This window comes from Falco naumanni, chromosome 7 (assembly GCF_017639655.2).
Source record: "Falco naumanni isolate bFalNau1 chromosome 7, bFalNau1.pat, whole genome shotgun sequence".
NCBI lineage: Eukaryota > Metazoa > Chordata > Aves > Falconiformes > Falconidae > Falco > Falco naumanni.
The window spans coordinates 64,403,281-64,424,744 of NC_054060.1; the positions used below are offsets into that span (position 1 = coordinate 64,403,281).

At 41.5% G+C, this 21,464-nt stretch overlaps 1 protein-coding gene across 13 annotated transcripts in view; it reads left to right on the plus strand.

Moving 5' to 3' along the window:
- GPATCH2L (G-patch domain containing 2 like) overlaps positions 1 to 21,464 on the plus strand; it is a 59,176-nt gene that overhangs the window by 4,212 nt on the left and 33,500 nt on the right. For 6 of the 13 annotated variants that reach the window (XM_040600054.1, XM_040600051.1, XM_040600050.1 and 3 more), the window contains 6 exons: positions 3,658 to 3,722; positions 6,964 to 7,140; positions 7,504 to 7,583; positions 9,673 to 9,740; positions 10,636 to 10,690; positions 12,694 to 12,779. In XM_040600054.1, coding sequence (XP_040455988.1) covers positions 3,658 to 3,722; positions 6,964 to 7,140; positions 7,504 to 7,583; positions 9,673 to 9,740; positions 10,636 to 10,690; positions 12,694 to 12,779 — 531 coding nt within the window. Of the gene's footprint in view, positions 1 to 3,657; positions 3,723 to 6,963; positions 7,141 to 7,503; positions 7,584 to 9,672; positions 9,741 to 10,543; positions 10,584 to 10,635; positions 10,691 to 12,693; positions 12,780 to 15,933; positions 18,708 to 21,464 lie in introns of all 13 variants that reach the window. The other 7 variants (XM_040600060.1, XM_040600058.1, XM_040600059.1 and 4 more) reach the window with 5 other exon arrangements.

Genomic DNA, 21,464 nt, shown 5'->3' on the forward strand with positions numbered 1-21,464 from the left:
TCCCCTCCATTGACATTTGCTTTTCTTTTTTTATGTAGGAATGAATCTCTGTAAATGCTAAAACATCCAGCATTTTCTCTACTTTCTAGAAGGTGCCTTATCCGAAGTCAGATCAAAAACCTATTGTATTCAGTAGATAAACTCCATTCCCTGAGAACGCTTTGTATATGGATCCCTAATGAGGAGGTAGTTTTCATAGTCTGCTTGTGGGACTGTGCCCAGTCGTTTCCTGGGTGAAGATGTGCTGCGGTATTATGATTCAAAGTGCGTGTGAAATGAAATCTTTGAAATTGTTTGCCAAACATAGCAAGAGATGAGCTTCAGAGAAGGAAGCATGTGCAGGAACATGAAAAGTTCCGATGGTTGTGCTAAATTGGGTAATGACATGACTCAGAGCCTAATCTATAAGTGATTGTAGAAACAACAGAGGAAGCAAGTGGTCTTAGTTTAAGTAGCCATTTGTATATTTGTACAAAGGTGACAATTAACTGCTAAGACTGTTGGAAGTAATGTGCCCTTCTGTCCCTTAATTCTTTGAGGTAGCCTGCAGCCATAATAAAGCAAAGGCAGAAGAGGGTGCTGAAGTTTTTTTTCTCTTGTTGGTTTAAGCGGAGTACTCCCAGAATGGTCTGGGTTTGGCTTGAGGGCAGAACAAACCGTAGTACAAGAGCTGTCTGAAAAATCACTTTGAATGATGTGCTTACTAGTGAGAGATGTGAGGTTTTCCTAATCTGCTGAAGTGCCATAACTCTTAACGTGACTTTTCAAACTGGCAATTGTACTGACCCACCAATGCCATGTGACTTCGCTGGCTTGATGCTGATGTGTTTGTTGTGGTTTAACCTGGATAGCAGCTCAGCCCCACACAGCCGCCTCTCTCACTCCCCTGCAGTGGGATGAAGGAGAGAATCGGAAGAGTAAAAGTGAGAAAACTTGTGCCTTAAGTCGGTTTCATAGGTAAAGCAAAAGCTATGCATGCAAGCAAAGCACAAGTAAGGAATTTGTTCGCTGCTTCCCATCTGTAGGCAGATGTTTAGCCATTTCCAGGACAGCAGGGCTCAGTCGTGTACTGCTTGGGAAGACAAACGCCGTAACTCCAAATTGCCCCCTTTTCCTCCACCTTTCCCTCAGCTTTTGTGACTGAGTATGATGTCCTATGGTGTGGGATATCCCTGAGGTCAGTTAAGGTCAGCTGTCCTGGCTGAATCCCCTCCCAGCTTTGTGTGCACCCCCAGCCTACTCGCTGGCAGGGCAGTGTGCGAAACAGGGCCAGCCTTGGTGCTGTTTAAGCACTGTTCAGCAATAACTAAAGCATCACTGTGTTACCAACACAGGTTTGGTCACAAATCCAAAACACAGAGCTGCTATGAGGAAAATTTAACTCTATCCCAGCCAGACCCAGTACAGTATTCTGGCCTGGGTGTGTCACCAGTGCTTATCCTGAGCATGCGGTACAGTCGCTGTACCCTTTGCGGGGGAGCTGTTTTGGTGACAGCCTGCAGTGGCAGTCACGAGCCTAAGCTGATGAATTGGAGGTCAGTCTCTGTAAAGAAAAAATTCCTCTCTCTTGGAAGGCAAGTGACAAAGACAGAGTGTTCAGCTTCCCCTCCTTCTCCAGCCCAGCCTGACCTTCTGCAGCCCCTCAGTGCCTCTTGTTTTCTTATTTTTATAGAAAATCAATATCCCTCCTGACACAAACAATAGCTCAGGCCAAAGAATAAATGGGGGAAACCTGAGATCTCTGTCCATCACCTCTCACTTTAACTCCCCCAAACTATTTAATTATAAGCATGCTTTGCTCCAGGTGTTTGCGACAGTGAAATTGCTAAATGAGGACCATTTTAACCAAAGATTGGGTGATCAATAACACTCTATAGCAGTAGCTTGTCGGATCAATAGCATTCATTATTTCATGGTTAAGGTAAGTAGCCTCCTTTGCAAGTGGAGGTCATTAATCAGTGCTTACTGGACCTGCAGAAAGGCTTGTGTAGGAGTCTAGTTTGTGTTCAGCCCTGAAGTATAAAAGGGGTGGTGAGGAAGGTGAGATCAGTGAAAGGTTGTTCCAGTGAAGCACTGCCAGTAATGTGTACCTATCTATAAGGAACTAAAGAGCTCTCAGTACAACAGAATGCTTAAAGTACTGTTAATATGATCTGGAATCTTGACAATGCTTTTTCCTTTCTCAGGCACCTTTCCTCTGAGGATGCTAAAACCCTTATGAAGCAGTCACTCAATCCTCGCATCTGCTGCTTGTGAGGACTGTTAATCCAAGGCTTTCAAAAGGGAAAGCAGACACGCTAAGAGATTTGCCCAGGGTCGTACAGTGAGTTGGTAGGAGAGCTAGGAACGAAACTAATGACTCATGGTTCTCAGCCCTTGGCCTTAATTGCTGTGGTGTATATGTGGGAGGGTGCATGGATGGCCAAACTTTGTAAAGGATTGATTTGAAAGCTGATATTAACTTACATACTGAAATGTGGGAATAATGTACAGACTGTTCATCCTTTAAGTTTAAATGGCCTTTATACAGTAATGAAGGTGCAGAATTTGTAGGTACCCAGCATGATGAGTTGATTTGGCTACACTTTAGAGTGGATTTTCTAAGAGCAGTAACAAGCTCACAAAATGGGGTTTTACTATGTGCCTGCAATTCTTTGGGGTGACACAACTTGTGGTCCCTCATCCTTCAGCCTTTTGAGTCAAGGGGTCTCCAGTTGATACTGGTGTATAGTATGATCCAATTTCCCTGGAAAAGAGGGACCCAGAGATGTTTTCTGACAGCACACCCAGACTGGAGATTGATTGTAGTGCTGAGTTATAAGGCCTTAGTGTGAAGAGGGTGGGCAGTAAGTAGCTTCTGCTTGTTCTGATACCTCTCAGCTAAATCAGAGGAATTATTGCTGGAAGCGTCCAAGGATTCGTTTAGTATCAGCATTAAAGCCATCAGATGCTTGGGACTAACGTGAGCATGTACTTCTGCTACAAATGTTCATCCAGCTTTACAGTCAATTAACGGCTTTCTACGCATTAATATCTAGTTTAATTCTTTGGTTCAAGAATTAAGTCTCCTGTAACTGCTTCAGCAAATGCAAAGCGTGCTGTAATGAGTTTGCATTCAGCAGCAGCAAGTCATGCTGTGCTAAGGTATTTAGCTGAAGAGTTGTGAAGGTACCAGCTGCTCTTCCCTCCAAATAAAATAAAAGTTGCTGTAGATTGAAGGGGGGGTTATGTGTATGTATAACATTTTTGAGAAAAGGAATATGAAGTAGAAAACTTCAGAGGGTTTTCAGTAACTGTTAAGTGACCCAAGGACAGAGTTTTTAACTGCACTTAATTTCCTAGTGAGTATTCCAGACAATGTCATACTTAGGTTATTAACTCTAGTACCCGAGGCAAATGCCACTGTATTAATTACTTTTTGATAACTTAGACCTAGACTAGATACAGGATTCTACTTTCAAGTGCTGCAGTATTGGTAGGTTTTAACAGAAAGCAATTATGTCCCGTGCTAGAGCTAGCCATGTATCTGAAATGCAATTTTTGTGAGATATGTAAAGTATTTTGGGCTCAGAGAAGCAGTAAAATGTAATAAAGCATTTTTTGTTTTGTATCTGCCACAATTTTAATGGTGGGTTTTTCTGTTTGTTTTTGTTCCAGTGAAACCAGCAGTGTGTGCAGCAGCAGTGATACTGGCCTGTTTACCAATGATGAGGGCCGCCAAGGTAACAACTGTCCTGTGATTTTTCTTCATGTGTTGCTGGGGAATTTCTCTTACTTTCTTTACAAAGAAAGATCTGTGTTTGGAAGGACAGAGAGGGAAGTATGGGAGAAAGCACAGTGACTGGGAGGAGCAAGAAGTTCAGAAATGAGCTGAGAGCTACAAAGGTGTGATTTTGATAACAGTCTATTCTTCCTGCTGAAATACTTTGTATATCAGATCCATAGTATTTGAAATTTAAGAAGCTATTATTATGGAAAGGCACAGAAATACGAGAGCAGTTTTATAAAATAAAAGGGCAGAACTTATGATTTGTTTCTGTGTGTTAATTGTTGTCTACATACCAATTAGTACCTGAATCTGATACTTGTTTGTGTGCATTGGTTGAGCCTATATCAAAATACTAGGGTATTTTCAATGTCTGTTGTAGAAATGGTTTCTTAGGAGGTTTGACTGTGGAGTGTAATCTGGTTTTATTTACCAGTGACAGCACAATGTCCAGTTTATGGGGGATATGGCAGAAGTAAGTGTGAAAGAGATTGTAGTAGGCACATAGGCACTCAGGGCTATTATATTTGGAGCAGGTGGAATGTGACCCTAGAGACCTGTAATTCCGCGCGGCTTCTGCTGGTGTGCACTCTGATTCTGTCACATTTCACAAGCTAAGATTTGGATGAGTTCTCTTCTGGGAATATATGAGTGCTAAAGGAGGTAGTATCAGTAACTTTGGTAGGAATTGCTGCTTCCACTAGCTTGTTAGTGACCCAGGTATCTGCGTGTGAGGCCACACAATGGTAGCACATAGGCTTATCTGTTTTCTGATGGTACGTTAGGCTGTAGGGCCGATCTGTTGTGATCTTAGGTGGCTTTAATACTTTCCCTAAGAGTAGGGATTTCAAGTTTCAGCTTTGACCTTTGCTGAAAAATAACTGTTTCCAGCCTCCCATCCTTCTAAAGCAACAGTGAAGTCAAATCTTTTGTTCTCTCTTTTTACTGATGACTCTTCTGGGGGAGCTGAAATTAGTGGACTTTTGCATATCAGATGATGAAGCTGAGTGGTGACTGAAGTGTTGAATTTTTACTTCATCACCCGAGGCAAGATTGATGTAGACTGGATAGTGTGTGTGTGTGTGTGTATATATATATATATATACTTGTCTATATGCTTGCCCTATATACTTGCCCTGGTTTTATGCCCTGTTTTAGACATTAACTTTTGGCTGCTGCTAGAAGTAGGATACCAGATATATAAAAGTATGTAAAATATACTGCTTAAATAAATAAAATAAATAAATAAAATCCAATTACAGCCTTCCCTGTCTAGGTACCAGAAGAGGTTTGACATCCTAGTCAACAGGGCTTTGTCTGTTCAAACAGTTTATGCTAGAATAGCTTTCTGGTCAAGATGTTTTAGCTTGCAGTTATGTTGAAAAGGGTTAAACAATGTTGCACTTTCAGGTTAAATAAGAAACATCTTCCTTTCCTTTTTTTAGACATTTTCTAGTCATAAAATAAATGATAAGCAACAGCTCTCCAGTAAGAGGGAGAGCACAAAACTTTTTTTTTTTTTTTTAATGTCACAGATCATCATCTTAGAAGTAGTTTTGTAGTACAATTCCAAACTGAATAATGGGAGATTTAAGACAGCAGCGTACTTAAATTGCATGTAGGTTTCCCCCCCGCCGCTGCTTGTGAAGTTATATCATGTAATATTTGTGCTGTTGCTAATTAAATGGATTGCCTTTGCAATTCCAGCTACCAGTGCACTTCTGTAAACAGAGAATGGTCCTAGCTTATAATTTGATTGTAAGGTTGGTTTTTTATTTGTTTGTTTGTTTTTGTTAAATGCAGTGGTATTAGCATATGATCCTGACTGCTAAAGTTTGTCTTGTGGAAATAGTTATTTGAGATATGACAGGGCACTATGCTCATAGATCCGAAACCATAGGGATATTTTTGCACAAGTTGTGATTGCTTAGAAGAACTATCCAACATTTCTTAGCTTTAATTTGCTATAAGGTGGGTAAGGATATTTATATTTTAAAATATATTTGTCACAAGCATGCTATGTCAGCTGATGTAGCACAGAAATAAAAAGCAATGTCAGAGCTTTGGGGTGAAATATTCTGGCTGTCCTACCTGTTGCTGATTGGAGTTGGTTTTGGGTGTAGCTTGTTCTGTTATGTACAAGATTGCAGAAGTTTTACTATGGTGAGTTCTTGTATTCCTTTTTCTCTTGTCTGGCATAATGAACTTCAGTCAGGAATAATGTAATTGGTGAGGAAAGGAGAGTAAGTGGGGATGCTTGAGTTGAGACTTAATGGTAGGCAAATGAGAGTTTTCACTAAGTCAAGTATGTCAGTTTTTCAAGGCAAGGAGAAGTACCTTGCAATTACATGAGACTGTTTGTTTGTTAGGCTGCTGAAAAGCTAAATGTGTCAGGTTCTTTGCCCTCTTCTTGCTTTTCTTATGTTGCTCATGTTGCTACTGTTCTCAGGGGGGTTTGGCTAGGCAGGTTTACCATGAATGGTGCCTGATGCAGTTCAGTTTTAGACAGCAACTGCATTAATTCCAGTGACCCTGCTTTATGGAGACTTTGGTGATGACTTGTGTTGCTGCTGCTCTAGTTTGGCAGAGGGTTTGTAGTTTTGAGAGATTCTAAGAAATTCTGGTTGAGAGACTCACAGCATGGTTAGTACTTACATTCAGAGTCACCATTTCCAATAGCTGTGTGTTTTCCTCTCAGCTGCTGTCTTAGGAGACTAGGGATCTTTCTGGTCAGTGAGTGTGCTCCTTTTGCTTACTCTGTGAGCCTAGTCTTCTCCTGTTGTGAAGTCTCTCCTGTGACAGCCTGTAACGTGTGCCAAATGATTGGCCTCTACCTCTGTTGCAGTAATTACTTCAGAGAAAGAGTTCTGCATAAGACATCACACAACATTGAACTAAGCTTGATGAGATGCAGTCGCAACAGAGTGCTAAAGCTGCCCTAGGCAGGTCTGTAAAGAGGGCTTTGTTCTATAGGGAAATTCTCTAGACTGATGAGTTGGATAGTTTAAAGCATTTAGTGAGGCCCCATAGTTACTGCAGATCATTGAAACAGAATACAAATATAAGGCTCTTCAGGAAGGAATTCCTAATGAGACTTCAGCTGTTTCACATGCAGAAATGTCTACCTGTAGTATTTTGTGGGACAGTCACAGAGCACGTTGATGTTATTTGTAGCTAATTCCATTTTATTTCTTTAGGAGACGATGAGCAAAGTGATTGGTTTTATGAAGGAGAATGTGTTCCAGGATTCACCGTTCCCAACCTTCTTCCCAAGTGGGGAGCTGACCACCGATCTGAAGTAGAGCGGATTGACTCAGGCCTGGACAAGCTCTCAGATTCCACGTTCCTTTTGCCCTCACGGCCAGCTCAGAGAGGTGAGGCCCATAAGGAATGCCATGTGTTTGAGAACTTTTGACGTGATAGGAGTAGATTCTGTTCATAGGTGTTGCAGTTTAAACTGATAGTGATCTCTGGTTGTTTTTTTCATGATCCAATTAAAAATAGCTGCACTGCTGGAGAGGATGATAAAATACTCATACTAGCTGCCCACATTCTTGAGTCTTATTTATTTAAATAGGGATTTTATTTCATTGTGAATAAATTGGTGTATCTGCCTCTTGCAGATTGAGAAACAAGAGACAGAGGATTGATTTGACCACTGAACTGCTTTTCCTGGTGGCTTTGTTAGGAAGAATCTTCTGTATTCATTGCTCAAATTTTCTGGGTTTTGTTTTCAGGGTTTCATGCTCGCCTGAATCGCCTTCCAGGAGCTGCTGCCCGTTGTCTCCGAAAAGGTCGGAGAAGGCTTGTTGGCAAGGTATTCCCTTTTGCAAGATGACAATTTTGTATTTCCAATGCTGATCAGTCCTGAAGTACTAGTCTAAGATAGCATGTGAATTGTTTTTGCAGAAAGGGGCCCTGTACATTTTTTTGTTTCATGTATTGTTTGATTTGTTTAACTGTTTTGACTGTCAGAAGTTGATTGAATGACTAAGCGGATTTTAAGGTAGGTTTGAAGTGGCAAAGACAGTTGATCAGTGCTAAAAGCAGTATGAAAGGAGGTTTGAAGATGAACGACAGGAGGCATAAGTATCAAGAAGGTTTAGACAGAATGTAGCAGAAAATGATGGCATGAGACTTGTGCAGGCTCATAATCTGAAACTACAAGGGTAGAGAGGTGACTCAAAGGTGAAGGAACACCAGATTTTAGGTAGGAAAGCAGACTAATATGAACGGCAGCAAAGGTAGGAAAGCAGACTAATATGAACGGCAGCAAAGGAAGGTGGTTTTAGCAGTTGCATTTTTAGTGGGGCAACAGAAAAATAAAGGGGTATATGCAATAATGCAGGCAAAGTTACCCAGAGCCTAGGTTTATTATATGTAGGGCAAACAACAAATAAAATATTAATTCAGTTTCTAAAGGAATAAGCAATACTTTGCAGATGCCTGTCTAAAAGAGCGAGAGATACACCTGGTCACGTCTGGACCTTGGAGTATTGAGTGCTGCTGCCTGTTGTGAAAAAATGTTTCTGAGAAGGAAGATGTTGGCTGTGTTTGGCTTTTCTTTGATTGGAATGTGCTCTGTGCTTTTGAAAATACGGTTCTGAGCTGACTGGCTTTAGAAAGAGTCAGTTAGCAAGGTGTGTTAGAGGGGCCTGGAGTCTAGAGGAGTGTGACTTTCCTTCTGTTCAGTCACACTTGAAAGATCCTTGTTTGCCCCTTCTTTCTTCCACTCACCTTGCTGAGTTGTAACCAGTGTTTAAAATATGAATCCTCAGCTGGCAAGAGACTGGCTTTGGGTGGGGTTCCTCAGGCCACCTGCAAGTGGCTGGGCCTGTGGGCAGCACCTCTAATGATCCAAATGAGAAGGATAATATTTACTTGTTTAATTCATCTTCATCACCTTAAAGGGATCTTTGTCATTTGCAGCAGAGGTCACTGCTCCCCCTTCCCCATCTCTCTCTAAATTGTAATCATAAATAATGAGTTTCATTCAGAGCTCCCCGCCAGCGAGCTGCTAATTACCAAAAGTACGGCTTGTAATTTACACAGTAATAAACCGTAAATTTAAACATTACGGCACTTTAAGTTAATAATTTTCCTGCTGTAACAAATAGCCCATCTTTTACCCCTGCTGCTACAGCTCCCCCCAAACTTTGAGTGTGTTTTGCCTACGCACATGGCACAAACAAATCTTTCACCTTCATCTTCAGACCCTTACTGCAAAGTATATTTATTTCTTGGAGGTAGTTGCTATGCTGATATGACCAGCTGGTGCTTCAGTCTTGTGTGTGTACGTGTATGCCAGCATCAAGCATATATTACAGGGCAGTGTCTCTCAGGGAGAAAAGGGCTTTCTAAAAGAACAGGTCCTTTCTACCAGGATTTCTTTAGTTGCTGGAGGTCCTGCTGCTGAATTGCTGCTTTCAGGAAGGGCAAAAGCTTCATGCATACTCCTTGTTTCATTCACTTGTGCTTGGTGAGTCCCCGTTGTTAGAGGGACAGTGTGATGTCCTGCCTCCCAACGTTTTTCTGGCCCAGCTGACCCCAGAAACCTGGAAATAAGCACTTCTTAGCCATTTCCCCTGTTCTGAACTGCATCCTTGTGCTGCATACTTTTTACTGGTCCAGTCCTTGCTGTGCCTCTGTGCAAGCAAGTATCATCACTCAGATAATAAAAACTAAGCCCCACAAAGAAAACTGGATGACTCTCTGCCATTGTAATCAGTTAAATCAGCTCAGCTGAGGTTCTAAAAGGAGAGGGTGAATATGTTTAGCTGAGAGTGGCCTGGGAAGGAAAGGATGTGGCCCAGGGGGGTAAGATCTGTTCTGATTGGCAGCAGCAAACTATTATGTCTGCTCACTGTGTGAGAGTGTGCAACCTTTTACCTGTCTTTGTGTTTCAGGAGACCTCCATGAGCACTCTGGGCACCGAGAGGCTAGGTCATATTGTTAGTGATCCACGCCAGAAAGAGTAAGGCCCTTAACAGTTGTTGTGTAGAACTTTGGGAGGGGAGGAGGAACTGTAGGGTCCTCTTCCCTCCTGGGGCAGAAGGGAATGAAGAGCTGGGTGGTAACTTAAGCATGCAGTGACCTGTGGAATGAGAGACAGGCTTCTACTGATGGCTCCTCTGTTTTCTTATTTGCAATTGCTGACTTCCTTTTTATTTATAAGGCTGCCCCAGTGTGTGGACATTGCTCAAATGCCCTTTTGGTTACAGTCAGCTTTTTCTTTCCCCCCTCCATTATAATATGCCATTGCAATAACTGCAGATCTTTTGCACAGTATGAGAAGACTGAGCCCTATATGTTAATTTTTTAAAAAGCTTCTGTGTGGAGCCATGCTATGGGCACATACCCAGACTGCAGAAATGATGCTGACAAGGCAGCCACAAAACTGCTTTCTCTTTCTTTGGTGTTCTGTCTTCTTCCCCAATTAGTGTTTTTACATTGTAGTCAGCACTGGAAATAGCCATGGTGCCTATCCTTTGGCATCCCTGTAATGCTGTTCTTGTTGGGCAATGGATAAGTAACCTCTTGACTGTAGTGCAGTGGGTCCAGCCTTCACCAGCTGTTGATATCCGCTTTTCTTCCTTGGATCTGAAATTCATTGTTTTTAATATGACTCCTGCTGATTTTTAATCTTTCTCCTTCTCCCTCCATCTTTGTTCTTCCCTTCCCCTTCTCTCCTTACCCCCGACCCTCCTTCCCCCACTCTGTGTTTGTTCCTTCCTTGGCATTGCTCCCACCTGTCCTTCCAACTCTGCCTCCTTCCAGTTTTTGGTTACCATCCATGGGGAAGAGAGATCGCAACCAGGTAAGCTGACTCTGCTCTACCTTTTTTATTTTCTTGGTTTCCTTCTCTCTAGAAAGAACAAAGTGCTGGCTTCTGATTTCCCACACACTGTGGCCTGTGCACATGAGGTAAGGCAGCCCTGTCCCTTCTCATTTGGTTAACTGATGTCTTCTGGGCTTTGAACACAATCCATGTCTCAGACATTATATTGTCTATTTAAATGAATAGCTCGGGAACTCCTTGTGTTTATGTCCCTGTTTCAGGTTAGTATAGGCTTTCCTCTCTGACAGTAAGTGGGAGGGGAAATGCCTCTTGGTAGGAGGAGGGAGCTTTGGCCTCTCGAAATTCCCTAAGAATTGGAACATTTTTCTCTTTAAATGGTTTGTTTTGCCTTGTTTAGCTCAGAGTCATCAACAGAGAAAGGGAAAAAGTTGGTGAGCTGATTGTAGTTAAATAGCAGCTGTAACAAGAAAATGTAAGAGGTGATAAGCAAGAGAAATAGGCATTCTTTTAACTGAAGCTTGGGTGTGCACTTCTATATTCTCCAGTAAGTCTTCATAGCTTCAGTGCTAGGAGGTTTTTTTACTTAAGATATAAGAGCTGGGGTTCTTAATAGCAGAAAGCAGAAAGGATCTTCCGTTTGAGCAGCTGTGTTATAAGTGTTCCTAGCTACACACACTCCCTTCTATTCCTTTGCGAGTTGGTTTTCAGTTGGTGAGCAGTACGTTCGAAATCTGTTCTACCCTCCATGTAGCTAAAAATAAATATATGGCAAGAAATAATCTTCAGGCCTTTATGCAGTTGTGTATTTTCCGTTAATAAGAACATTTCACATACCACTTTTATATTGATAAAGGTAAGAATGATAACTACATAAGCTTTAAAATGACCAAAATGAATTACTTTTGTTTTTCTTAAATGAACTTGAATCATCTACAGAGGGTTACTGGTGATTCTCCCCTACTGTGCAGCTGCAATGTTAGTTTACTGACAGTAAACTAACAGTCCAGCTTAAGGAGAAGCTCCCTGATAGCAGCAGCTTTGTAGTGCATAGCACCCCTTCTTTCTCAGAAAGGTTGAAGGCAAAAGCCTAGTACTGAGTTCTAGAGTTGCAGATAGCTTTTGTGACAAGTCCTGCTACAGCGGTGGATTATTCATTTGTCCTTATTTAAAAATGCATCAGTAATCCTAGTAATACAAGAAAAGCGTTCTGGAGATTGGCGTAGCGCTTTGCGAAGCAGATGGAAATGAATTTCCTGCTTGAGGTGTGAATTATAAATAAAGAGGAGATGCTGAATGGAAGTGTAGTGCAGGTACCCCAGAGAAACTACCAGTCTAAACCTTCAATTTGCATATCGAGCAAAGTTTACTCCATGTACTGTTTGACTGCATTATTCCATTTTTGTTCTGACCTTTAAAAAAGTATCTTAAAGAGTTGTCTTCTACAGCAAGCTGTCTTGCACAGGTTTGATGCCTTCAGGATTTGTCTAGTGTATGTCTAACAGAGGATCCAAGATTAGCTTGACTATACAGTGTTTCAGAAATGAAATTTGTTTTAAGCTGTTTGCAAAGAAAGCTTGTGAGGTGGGTTGGGAGCAGGAGGAGCATCTCGCTCGCTGTGGAATGAATTGGCAGCTTGTTGCGAACTGAACCTGGTGGGCCTGAGTCTTCCAGGGGTCTGTTTCAGTGATACATATGACCACAGGGAATATTTGAACTGCTCTGTGGGAAGTTCCATGCTTGCACCATTCATAACAGTGACTTTTCTCTCTACAATGTGAAGGTAGACAAGAGGCTTCCTGAAAGGGAGGCAGACTTTTTGCTCATGGTATACAGCAGTAGAGCATTTGAGTGTGCTCTTAGTCAATGAGCATTTTTAATAATATCGAGGGAAAGAGGAGTGTGTTTATAAGGCTGTCTGTTGTGAGAAGATGGTTCATGAGATTTGCTTTTGCACCTCATGGTAGCCTTTTGTCTGAAGTGTAAGTCAGTTCTCCTGTAGTTTTACCCCTTGATGTGTCAGAAGGGTCGTCTTATACTGTGTAAATAACTAGGGAATAGATCCGAGCAGCTGTATCTGGAGACTATTTCTTTTAATGCTTTGCTTAAATAAAATCTCTTGACTTTCCAGTTCAATCCATTATCTCCTCTGTACTCTCTGGATGTGCTTGCTGATGCTTCCCACCGAAGATGCTCACCAGCACACTGCACTGCCAGGTAACTCCCTTGCTCTGCTCTGTTGGGGTGTCTGTCTTCCCTCCCATGGTTGTCTTCAGTAGTACTGTGTGGTCTGAACAATACCCAGGGACCTGGAAGTTTCCTTAGGAGGCCTGTGTACAAACTTAGCACAAAGCATACAGATAAAAAAATGCAGATTATTTGAGACTCTCAATACACTGAGTATATGAAAGAGTATATGACAGACAGGCAGAACATACTGTGCTTTTAGAAGTAAACGTGATCTGTTCTGGATTGTGCAGTAAGTCGTTGCGGGTCTGTTGTATAGGTACAAATGGGCATAGTATTGTTGCCCACTATTAAAATCTGAACAAGATGAGAGGGAAAGAGCTGACAAGCTTGTGTGGGTGACATGCTGAGACATTTTGTTATCCTGGGTGCCTAAAATAGACCCTCTGTGCAGACTGAGAACTCACCTGAGGTGACCTTTAATGGCTTGATATCTTTCTCTGTTGCTAGAGCTGAAATGTAGATCTGGTCTGACCAAATGTTGAGGTATATTTTGAGTCTGCGTAGTTGGGGTTAATATGCTATTCAGGCACCTTCTGCTGACTAATCCTAAATTAAATTCAAGTGTTGGCCTTGGAGGTGACTCCTGTTCTTTGCCGCAGGTGACTATCTAGAGGTAAGGTGCCCTTGAGCTCTTTCCTGTGCAAGGAGACAAAGCCTTGCGTGGGACACAATTTCGCTTATGTGCTTGTACAGAGGACCAAATCTGAAAGAAACGTCTGGACTTTCAGCTTCATGGCTTTCTTTCCCTTGTTAATTAGCAAATAGAGCATGAAAAATGTACTGAGGTTGTATGTGTCTGAACGAAAGCTTGGCACCCACCCAACAAAGCCTCTCCTCCCACTGGCTTCTGCAGGGAATTTTTGTGATGTCGCACCATGACCTCATGCTGCTGTAGCCAGCATGTTAAAGCTGGAAAGGGGGAGGGAGGAAGAAATCAGCTCTTAAACATTCAACTGGGTGAGAATAAAAAGAATTCAGAAGATTGGGCATCAGCAAATTGGTTCCTTTCTGTGCTTTTGCCCCACCCTGGGGATGTTTTGTGCCCGTGAAGCGAGAAGATTGATTGGTCTCTCCATTTACATCTAGGATAAACTTTCTTGTGCCTCAAGTGTTTTACTTAGTGCTCTAAGTAAAGTTTGCCTTCTGGAAAGCAGAGCTAGACAAATCCTGCTCACAAATTCAAACAAGGCAAAGTCTCTACCTTTATCATGATCACTGAAGATCCTTTCCAAAGCTACTGGGTATGGCAAGGAATTTCTAAATCTGGAGGGATCGTGTTTGCTTGGTTTTGCCAAATACGTAGTCTAGTTAATCAGTGAATATATGCTTGGTTCCTTCCTCAAGTGAACAGGTGACTGGTGTCCTGGAAAATACAATTCTTGGTGAATTGTTACAGAATGTTGGAAGAAGCCACCTGTCCTGGAGGTGGCTGTGTTTTAAGTGCCTGTAGTTTGAGAAGGTAGTTGCAATTTTAGTCTGAAACGTGCTAAGAGTCTTTATAGGAGAAAGAAATAAGGAAACAATGTATGTGTTATGTGGCCCCATGTATGTGGCAAGGACTCTTCAAGTTTAAGGTGTTCGTTTTATGTAAAGATGCTGCCAAGGGCGCAGAAGGAAATTGTTCATTCGCAGAAATGGGTTTTTTGGCAATATCTGGTCTTTAGGTGCTCCAAGAGCCAAGCCTATTAGTAGTCCATTTTCTTACAGGAGGTTCAGGTGATCTCTGTAATCGCTGTTCAGTCATTGCCTTAGTTAACATCTTCCTCTTTTGTCGTGGATGGAGTCAATTCCAGTAGTTTGTGCTTTGGTAAGCTCCTAGCAGCTTGCACCTCATCCTGGAGAAACTCTTCTCAGAAATTTGTTGGAAGAGTGGTGGTGGTGGGGACGTAATCCCTTGAGAACGATTTGAAGTGTATTAGAGAAGAAACTGTCTTGATGTTGTGGACATCCAGTTTCTTCAACCTGATGCCCACCATGCCATGCAGAATTGTGTCTCTGCTTAGTTTCTGCTGTCATGAATGTGTCCAATGGAGTATAGTTACCAGGTGAAGTCTTTTTCTCTCCCATGGGATTTTTTTCTTTGTCTCAGTGGTGGATTTGGTGCAGTTCATCTGGAAGACTGGTAACCCAGTGCTTCATTTAAGCAGAGCTGAAGGCTGGAATACTGAGCGCAGTTGGGGGTATTCAAAAAAGGCTTTTCAGTGTCAAGGAGGAGGTTCTATGTGGAGGGTTCCTTGGGAAGCCTTATTTGAAAGGCTGTATAAATTGTACACTACCAAGATTACCTTTCTTGCTTTATGTCTGTGATGAGAAGAGATTTCATTCAAAGTGTATGCACAGCACTGGGAATTTCACACCCATCATTAGAAGCCGTTTTGTGTGTGTGGTGACTGTTATCATTAGTGGTATAATTTTATTTTGTGAAGCGAGGAGAGTTTCCTGCTTTCTTGCAGTCCTCCCAAGGGACGGCTGGTGTATTAATTTGCTGTATTGCCTCCTGGCTGTTCCCAGGCTGTTTTTCCTCTTCATCATGGAATTTTTAATGGCCCTGCTGCCTCTCGGGAGGCATGCAAGGAAGAGTACCTCAGGGATCTCTTCCTTTTTTCACATGCCTATAATTACTCTCCTTTAAGAGCACAAAGCGTTTGCTAATCATGTCTTGTCTGTTAAGGTTTCGGCTTCACGATGCAGGCTCTTAAAAGCAAGCAAGTAAAGACTTGCATGGACAGCCCAGGTGATCCTTCCCCTTTTCCCCCCTCTGCCCATTTGCTTCTGTGAGAGAAAGGAGTAGTCTGAACAGAATCTTCTTCTTGACCTCCTTCTGCTTAAGATGATTTTGTACAGGTTCAAGCAGAATATCTTACTAGATTTTGGTTATTCAATGGCTCTATCAGTAGGAAGATGTTACGGATTGTTGGTTGGTGGAATGTTATTCCCTTGAGGCAGGTTAAGAGTTTCAGAAGAGCCTAGAGCCAATGTTTCCCTTAAGTTTGAGTTTGAATAGCAGGTAGAATAAGAGAGGAAAGTAGAAGATAAATTGTCCCTAATGCCATTGATTGTTTGCCTAGCCTTGAAAATATGGCTGTGGGTGAAAAACTCAATTTAAATGTTCCCACTGGAGTTTGTAGGAAAAGTGGACCTCGGATGGCAAGTAGATGTTGAAGGTGGAGCTTTGAAGAATTGTGTTGGAGACACCTCTGAACAGTACAGATGAATTGAAGAAAATCGCTCTGCATGTCCTCTCAGTTAATATTAACTGTAAACCTAGAGTTCAGTTGGGTTTAGAAGCAAGTCCTGCGTCTTGCCTGGAACATGTTTTAAAGATCTAAAGGGGTGAGTGATCATCTCCTAGTAAACTTCCAGTTGTTTCATGCCCTGGATTTGGTGGTGCTGTTAGAGTAAAAAGGTCTGAATGTCTCTAATTCTAGTTCCAGCTCTAGAAATATGCTTGTCAAAATAAATCTTTTTCTTTCTCTTCTGTATCTGTGCCAAGATCCTGACATTTTTGCCTCTCAACCGAGCACATGGAAGTACAGGGATTGCCTGCAATGTCAAGCCTTTCCTGAGGCAGCTGAAGGAGTGAACGGATGTTCGCAATTTCATGCTTTCCCACTTGACCAGGACAGTATCCAGTTCATTCCACATAACCTGTCCACGTCTTCAGCTTCCTGGAATTGTCTTTATGTAAAAATGTCTGCTGCCGACTGCTTTAGGCATCTTTCTCCCTAGTTTTTTTTTTTAAACACTTTTTTTCCATTTAGCTGGAGCACTTTCATGTCTTCCTTTGCTAAAGCCTGGCTAATATTCCAGTTGGGGATATAACTGAATTCTTCTGACAGGCATGCAATGAACAGCAGCTATCAACCAGTGTCACACGCAGTTGTCTGAGGCCTAATGCTCCCATTTTGGTGAATCCTAATTCTCTGGAGTGACAAATAAATTCCCCTTCAGAATTTTGTTTACTTGCTATTGCTTTCCTCGCCTATAAAGCATGTTGCCATTATCAAATCTGTGTACTCGGCAAGTCTGGCAAATATTAGGACTCTTTCTGGCACACGTATCATGTGATTCAGTATGAAAACAGAGAATGCAGTATATGGGATCACATCATCTCTGCTTAGAATAGTTACATGGAAAACTAGAAGAAAAAGTGTTCACTTCCATTTGCCACACACAGACTTTTAGGAATGGAATTGCTGCATCATTAGAATGCTTACTTGGGGAACAGACTGCTTCTGCATGAAGACCTATGAGATTTGGATGATTTAAGATGTGAGCTGACCTGTTAGTGATTTTGGAATCTGAAAATGCGCTCTAGAAGCTTTCCCATGAGGCTCAGCAGGGCAGAGGAGACCGCTATGCACAGGAAATATCTACAGTGTGATATGATAGCAAGAACCACTTGGATGGATGGAGCTTTGGGCACAGATTGGAAGAGCAACTTGTATTGATGTACATGTGTTATGTGCAGATGAGACTTCGGTGCCCAGCTGGTTCTGTAGCCAAAGAGAAGGAAGAACTCTGCTTTTACTGTTAATTTTGTGAAGCCACCATCAACAGCCTCAGGTAACACCTCGGGGCTTAGAGAAAGGGCCTTTTATTTGGCCTGTGTTTGCTGGGGATATAGTGTCACAACAGCAACAGCTGGATTGTGTGGCGTTTTAGTAGCAGTATCCTTGTTAGAAGGCTATTTCTGTTGAACATTTAATTTAACATGAGGATAATGGCATCCCTTGTTTATATGACAGTAGATTAATGGCTGCCTCTCACTTTCACTACATAATCCAAGTGCTTTACTTCCTATAAGGATAGGGCTAGAATAAAGATTGTCAGCAGAAAAGCTGGATGATGGGAGATTACAGCAACAGGCATACACCCCCAAGCGATGCGCCTCCTGCCTTCAAGAAGGCCACAGGCTGTCACAGTTACTTCTGTAGGGTCTTCTTGGAGACCTCCGTTGTGAGATAGAGTTGTTTTTTACCCCAAATATTGAGAGAGCAGGCATCACTTCACAATCTAGGCTTGATGCTGTTCGGTAAGGTTCCTGGTGGGTAGATGTCTGCTTGTGCTCTGTATTGTCTCCCCCAGATTGTACTGCCAGTCCTAATTTTCTGTTGAAGCCCTGTGGTAACTGTAAAATAGTGGCAAGCTCCTGTGACCCTATAGTCCAGCATGTGGTCACCTTGAACTGTAGGACAGAGATGGGAGTCTGGTGTATGCAATTACAGTTCCTTTAAAAAAAATAATAGATAAATGAAGTCATAGAACAAATATGTGGAAAAGAAAAGAAAGGAAGCATTACTTCTGACACACTAAAACCAGTAATGAATCTCAGCGTTCTGCATAGCAAAGCCCACTTTTCCTCCAGCATGACCTGCATGCAGAATCAGGTACCTTAAGTACTATGTTAAGAACAAGAGACAAATCCATATTTCCTGGATAATTCCTTTAGCTTGTAATTTAAAAAAAAAAAATAATCACTGTCAGAAAGACACTATAGACTTTTCTTCATATAAACCCATTTTTTTCTACATGTATGTAATTTTTCATTCACTGACTCCCAGCAGCGAGGGGCTGCAGTGTGAGTTGGATATATTGCAGCAATCAGCGCAGATGCGCTTTGGATCCTGCTTTGTCTCTCCAGGTGTGTTCTGCTTTTTCTCTTCCCAGGTTAGAATTTCAGTCCTCTCTAGACTGTAAACTAGGTTTCCACATTATTCTCTGGTCACCTAGCAGATCCAACTGTGACTGAATATTGTGACTTTGTTTTTTTCTTATGATCAACCAGCCATAGTTCAAAAGTTAACCAGGCAATTATTTTCTCATTACTGTTTGTGCAATGCTAGAGAAAGTATAGAAGTCTGGTGGAAGAGATTGAAAGCCGGTAAGGACAGAGTAAGTACCATTCTAGTTTCTCAGTTTAAGCCCATACCTTTCATCCCACAAAGCTCTGCCTCAGACTTCTTCAGAGGGGCTTGTGACAGCGCACAAACGTGCGTTTGCTGTCAGCCTTTCCTCTCAGCCCTGTTTTCTTCTACTTCAGACTCATTTTTAAACAGTTCAGAAGAGTTGTTAAAATTCAACTTTGGCAGAAAAAACTAATTCATGGTTGCAGCCTGTCAGTGAGATTTTCACAATTTATAGTTCAGCCTGTCCACTGCAATGTCACGTGCTGCGAATACCCGTGACCTGACTTCCCTGGTGGTGATGCGTCTAGGAGTCTGCTGTTAAACTGGGATTCACCAATTCCGTTCTACCAGTATAGCATCTGTATGAGAGCTAGTGATTAGAAATTTAGATTGAAGTGTGGCATCTACCAAAAAATGCATGTTGAATAAATTATACCTCAGATACCCTTTCTGTCCGTGTCTTAATGAGGACTATCATCCCTGCATGCATTCTGCTCCCCTCTCCCCCAAGGTACCTACCACCTGGAGGTTCCCTGTATGCAGATTTATGGTGCCAGTAAAGTGCTCCAGCCACTTGAAACTGACACTTTTACCACCAGGTCGGTCAGAGCCAGTGAGTAATCAATAGGTTCCTGATTTACTAACTGAAGTGTGGGTGATCAATAAGGGATAAACCTGAATGAAATACATGTTACAGAGACAATTTATAACCTCTGAGCCTTTGTGTGTTGGAGGCAGGGCTGCTAGGTGCAACATCCTTGCTATGAGTCTCAGCTGGAGTATGATTTGCCTGTACTTTCACTACAAGAAGGGATTTTGAGATTCTCCTAAGTTTTCTTTTTTATATACTCTGTGTAACTGTGAGGTAAAGGTAGATGTGGTTTGAGAAGGGAGCTGAGAGCCAGGAGCTCTTACTCAAAATCTAGCTGTAACGTTTGTGAACTGGGAAAAATTGCATGACTATCTGTTGGAAATAATAGTGCATACTTCTTTCCTAGTCTGTAGTGATTCTCCACCAAGGATCAGCTGCCTAATGTTGGTATAAGTTCATAAAATTAAAAAGGGTACCTTGTTATTATATGATAAAATGAGTTGGATTATTATATATAATTATGTAGTCATCTAGTTAGTAATCTAATACTGTGTCACTGATGCAAAATAAAAAACCTGAAGTTCTACTTGATTGAGACTATCTTTTCCTTGGGCTATGTGTGCCTAAATGTTTCAGAATACATGGTAGAACCATGCTAAAATACTGTATCGCCGCTATCATAACCATGTATAAAAGCAGTTTTGAGGATATGCGAAGTCACTTAGAGGTTAGTTGCTTCTGTGTGCAAACACAAGACTTGAATATGCAGTCTGTAGGTGCGCTGGTATTTTTGAAAGCCTTTAGTTACATTTTCAGGAGGCTTCTGTGTCTGTGGTAATATTAATATGCATACCCAGATTTGAGAAATTGGCTGTCAGTGAAACAGCACAATTTAAAAATTTTTGGAACTATTCCTTAACGTCAGATTTAGATGACAGATCTTGTAGACTTCTTGTAGAACTTTTAAATTTTAGTTGAGAAGACAGGAAATGTAGATATTTCTTTCTTATTTTGTGGTTGTGCATTTGTTACAGGTAAGTAGGTAGACCCAGTAGCATTCAAAGAATTTATAGTCTTGGTTGGCATAGGAAATTTACTGTGTTCCCTACACTGTTGTGTATAGCTGCAACAGCACACTTTGGGTTTGCATCAATTCAGTGTCTAAAATTGTCTATATTATAAATATGCTGGGTTTTTTTAGTAGATTTTTGGCATGCAAACATGAAGCTATGAACTTTTCCTTTTGTTTTCTCAAAGATTTCACTACTTGATGTTTGTAAAACTTTCAGGATTTTTTAAAAAGTCAAAATAACAAGCTTTAAAAACACAGAAGCTTTTCATCACTTGATCTTCAAAATGTATATGGTTCCAATCTTTACACCGTGGAAGCACCTCACAGTCTTTAATGGATTTTATTTGCACTGTAGTTCTGCATTTTGCCCATCCGTTCTGATGCAGAGAGTGACCAAGGAACTTGCTAAACAAACTCTGTTACCTCAGACAAAGCAGGGATTTGAACCCAACGTCATTGCTAAATTAGCCATTTGTATTCAATGTGGATTGTATTTGAGAAAGTTCTCTGGTCTGCTGCCAAGACTGTCTGTTCTGAATTAAACTTCTTCCTATGTCTAGGACTTGGGGGAGCGCTTAGTTCAAGTCAGTCCCAATAATGCAGGTTTCTTCTTAACTGGCCAATGGTTGAACTGAAGTGGTCACCAGTAGGCTTCAGACTTCACAGTTGATATGACCAGGACAGATATGCCTTTCAGCCAGTTTACAGGTGCAGCAAGGCTGTATTTACCATAAGCCAGACTCAGCTGTTTTCACAGCACCTTGATAAGATAATCATAATTTTGAAAATACATGAGACAGTTTTGCATTCCTCACTTCGTGAACTTACTGCTGTAGTGGCAACAGTATGCATGGACATTTGGAATATAAGTATGTTCTAAGATGACTTACTAAATAGGTTGCAAACTATTTTCTGAATAAGGGAGCAAATAACGGAATTTCTGTAAAGAGCAGTCTTGCAGACATTTGGTAATGCTTGTATAGAAGTAAGGGTAGGACATGTGTCATATCATGGCTTGATCACATCTTTACTTACGCAAAGAATTATTGTAAAGTTGATACAAAACCAGATTCTTTAAA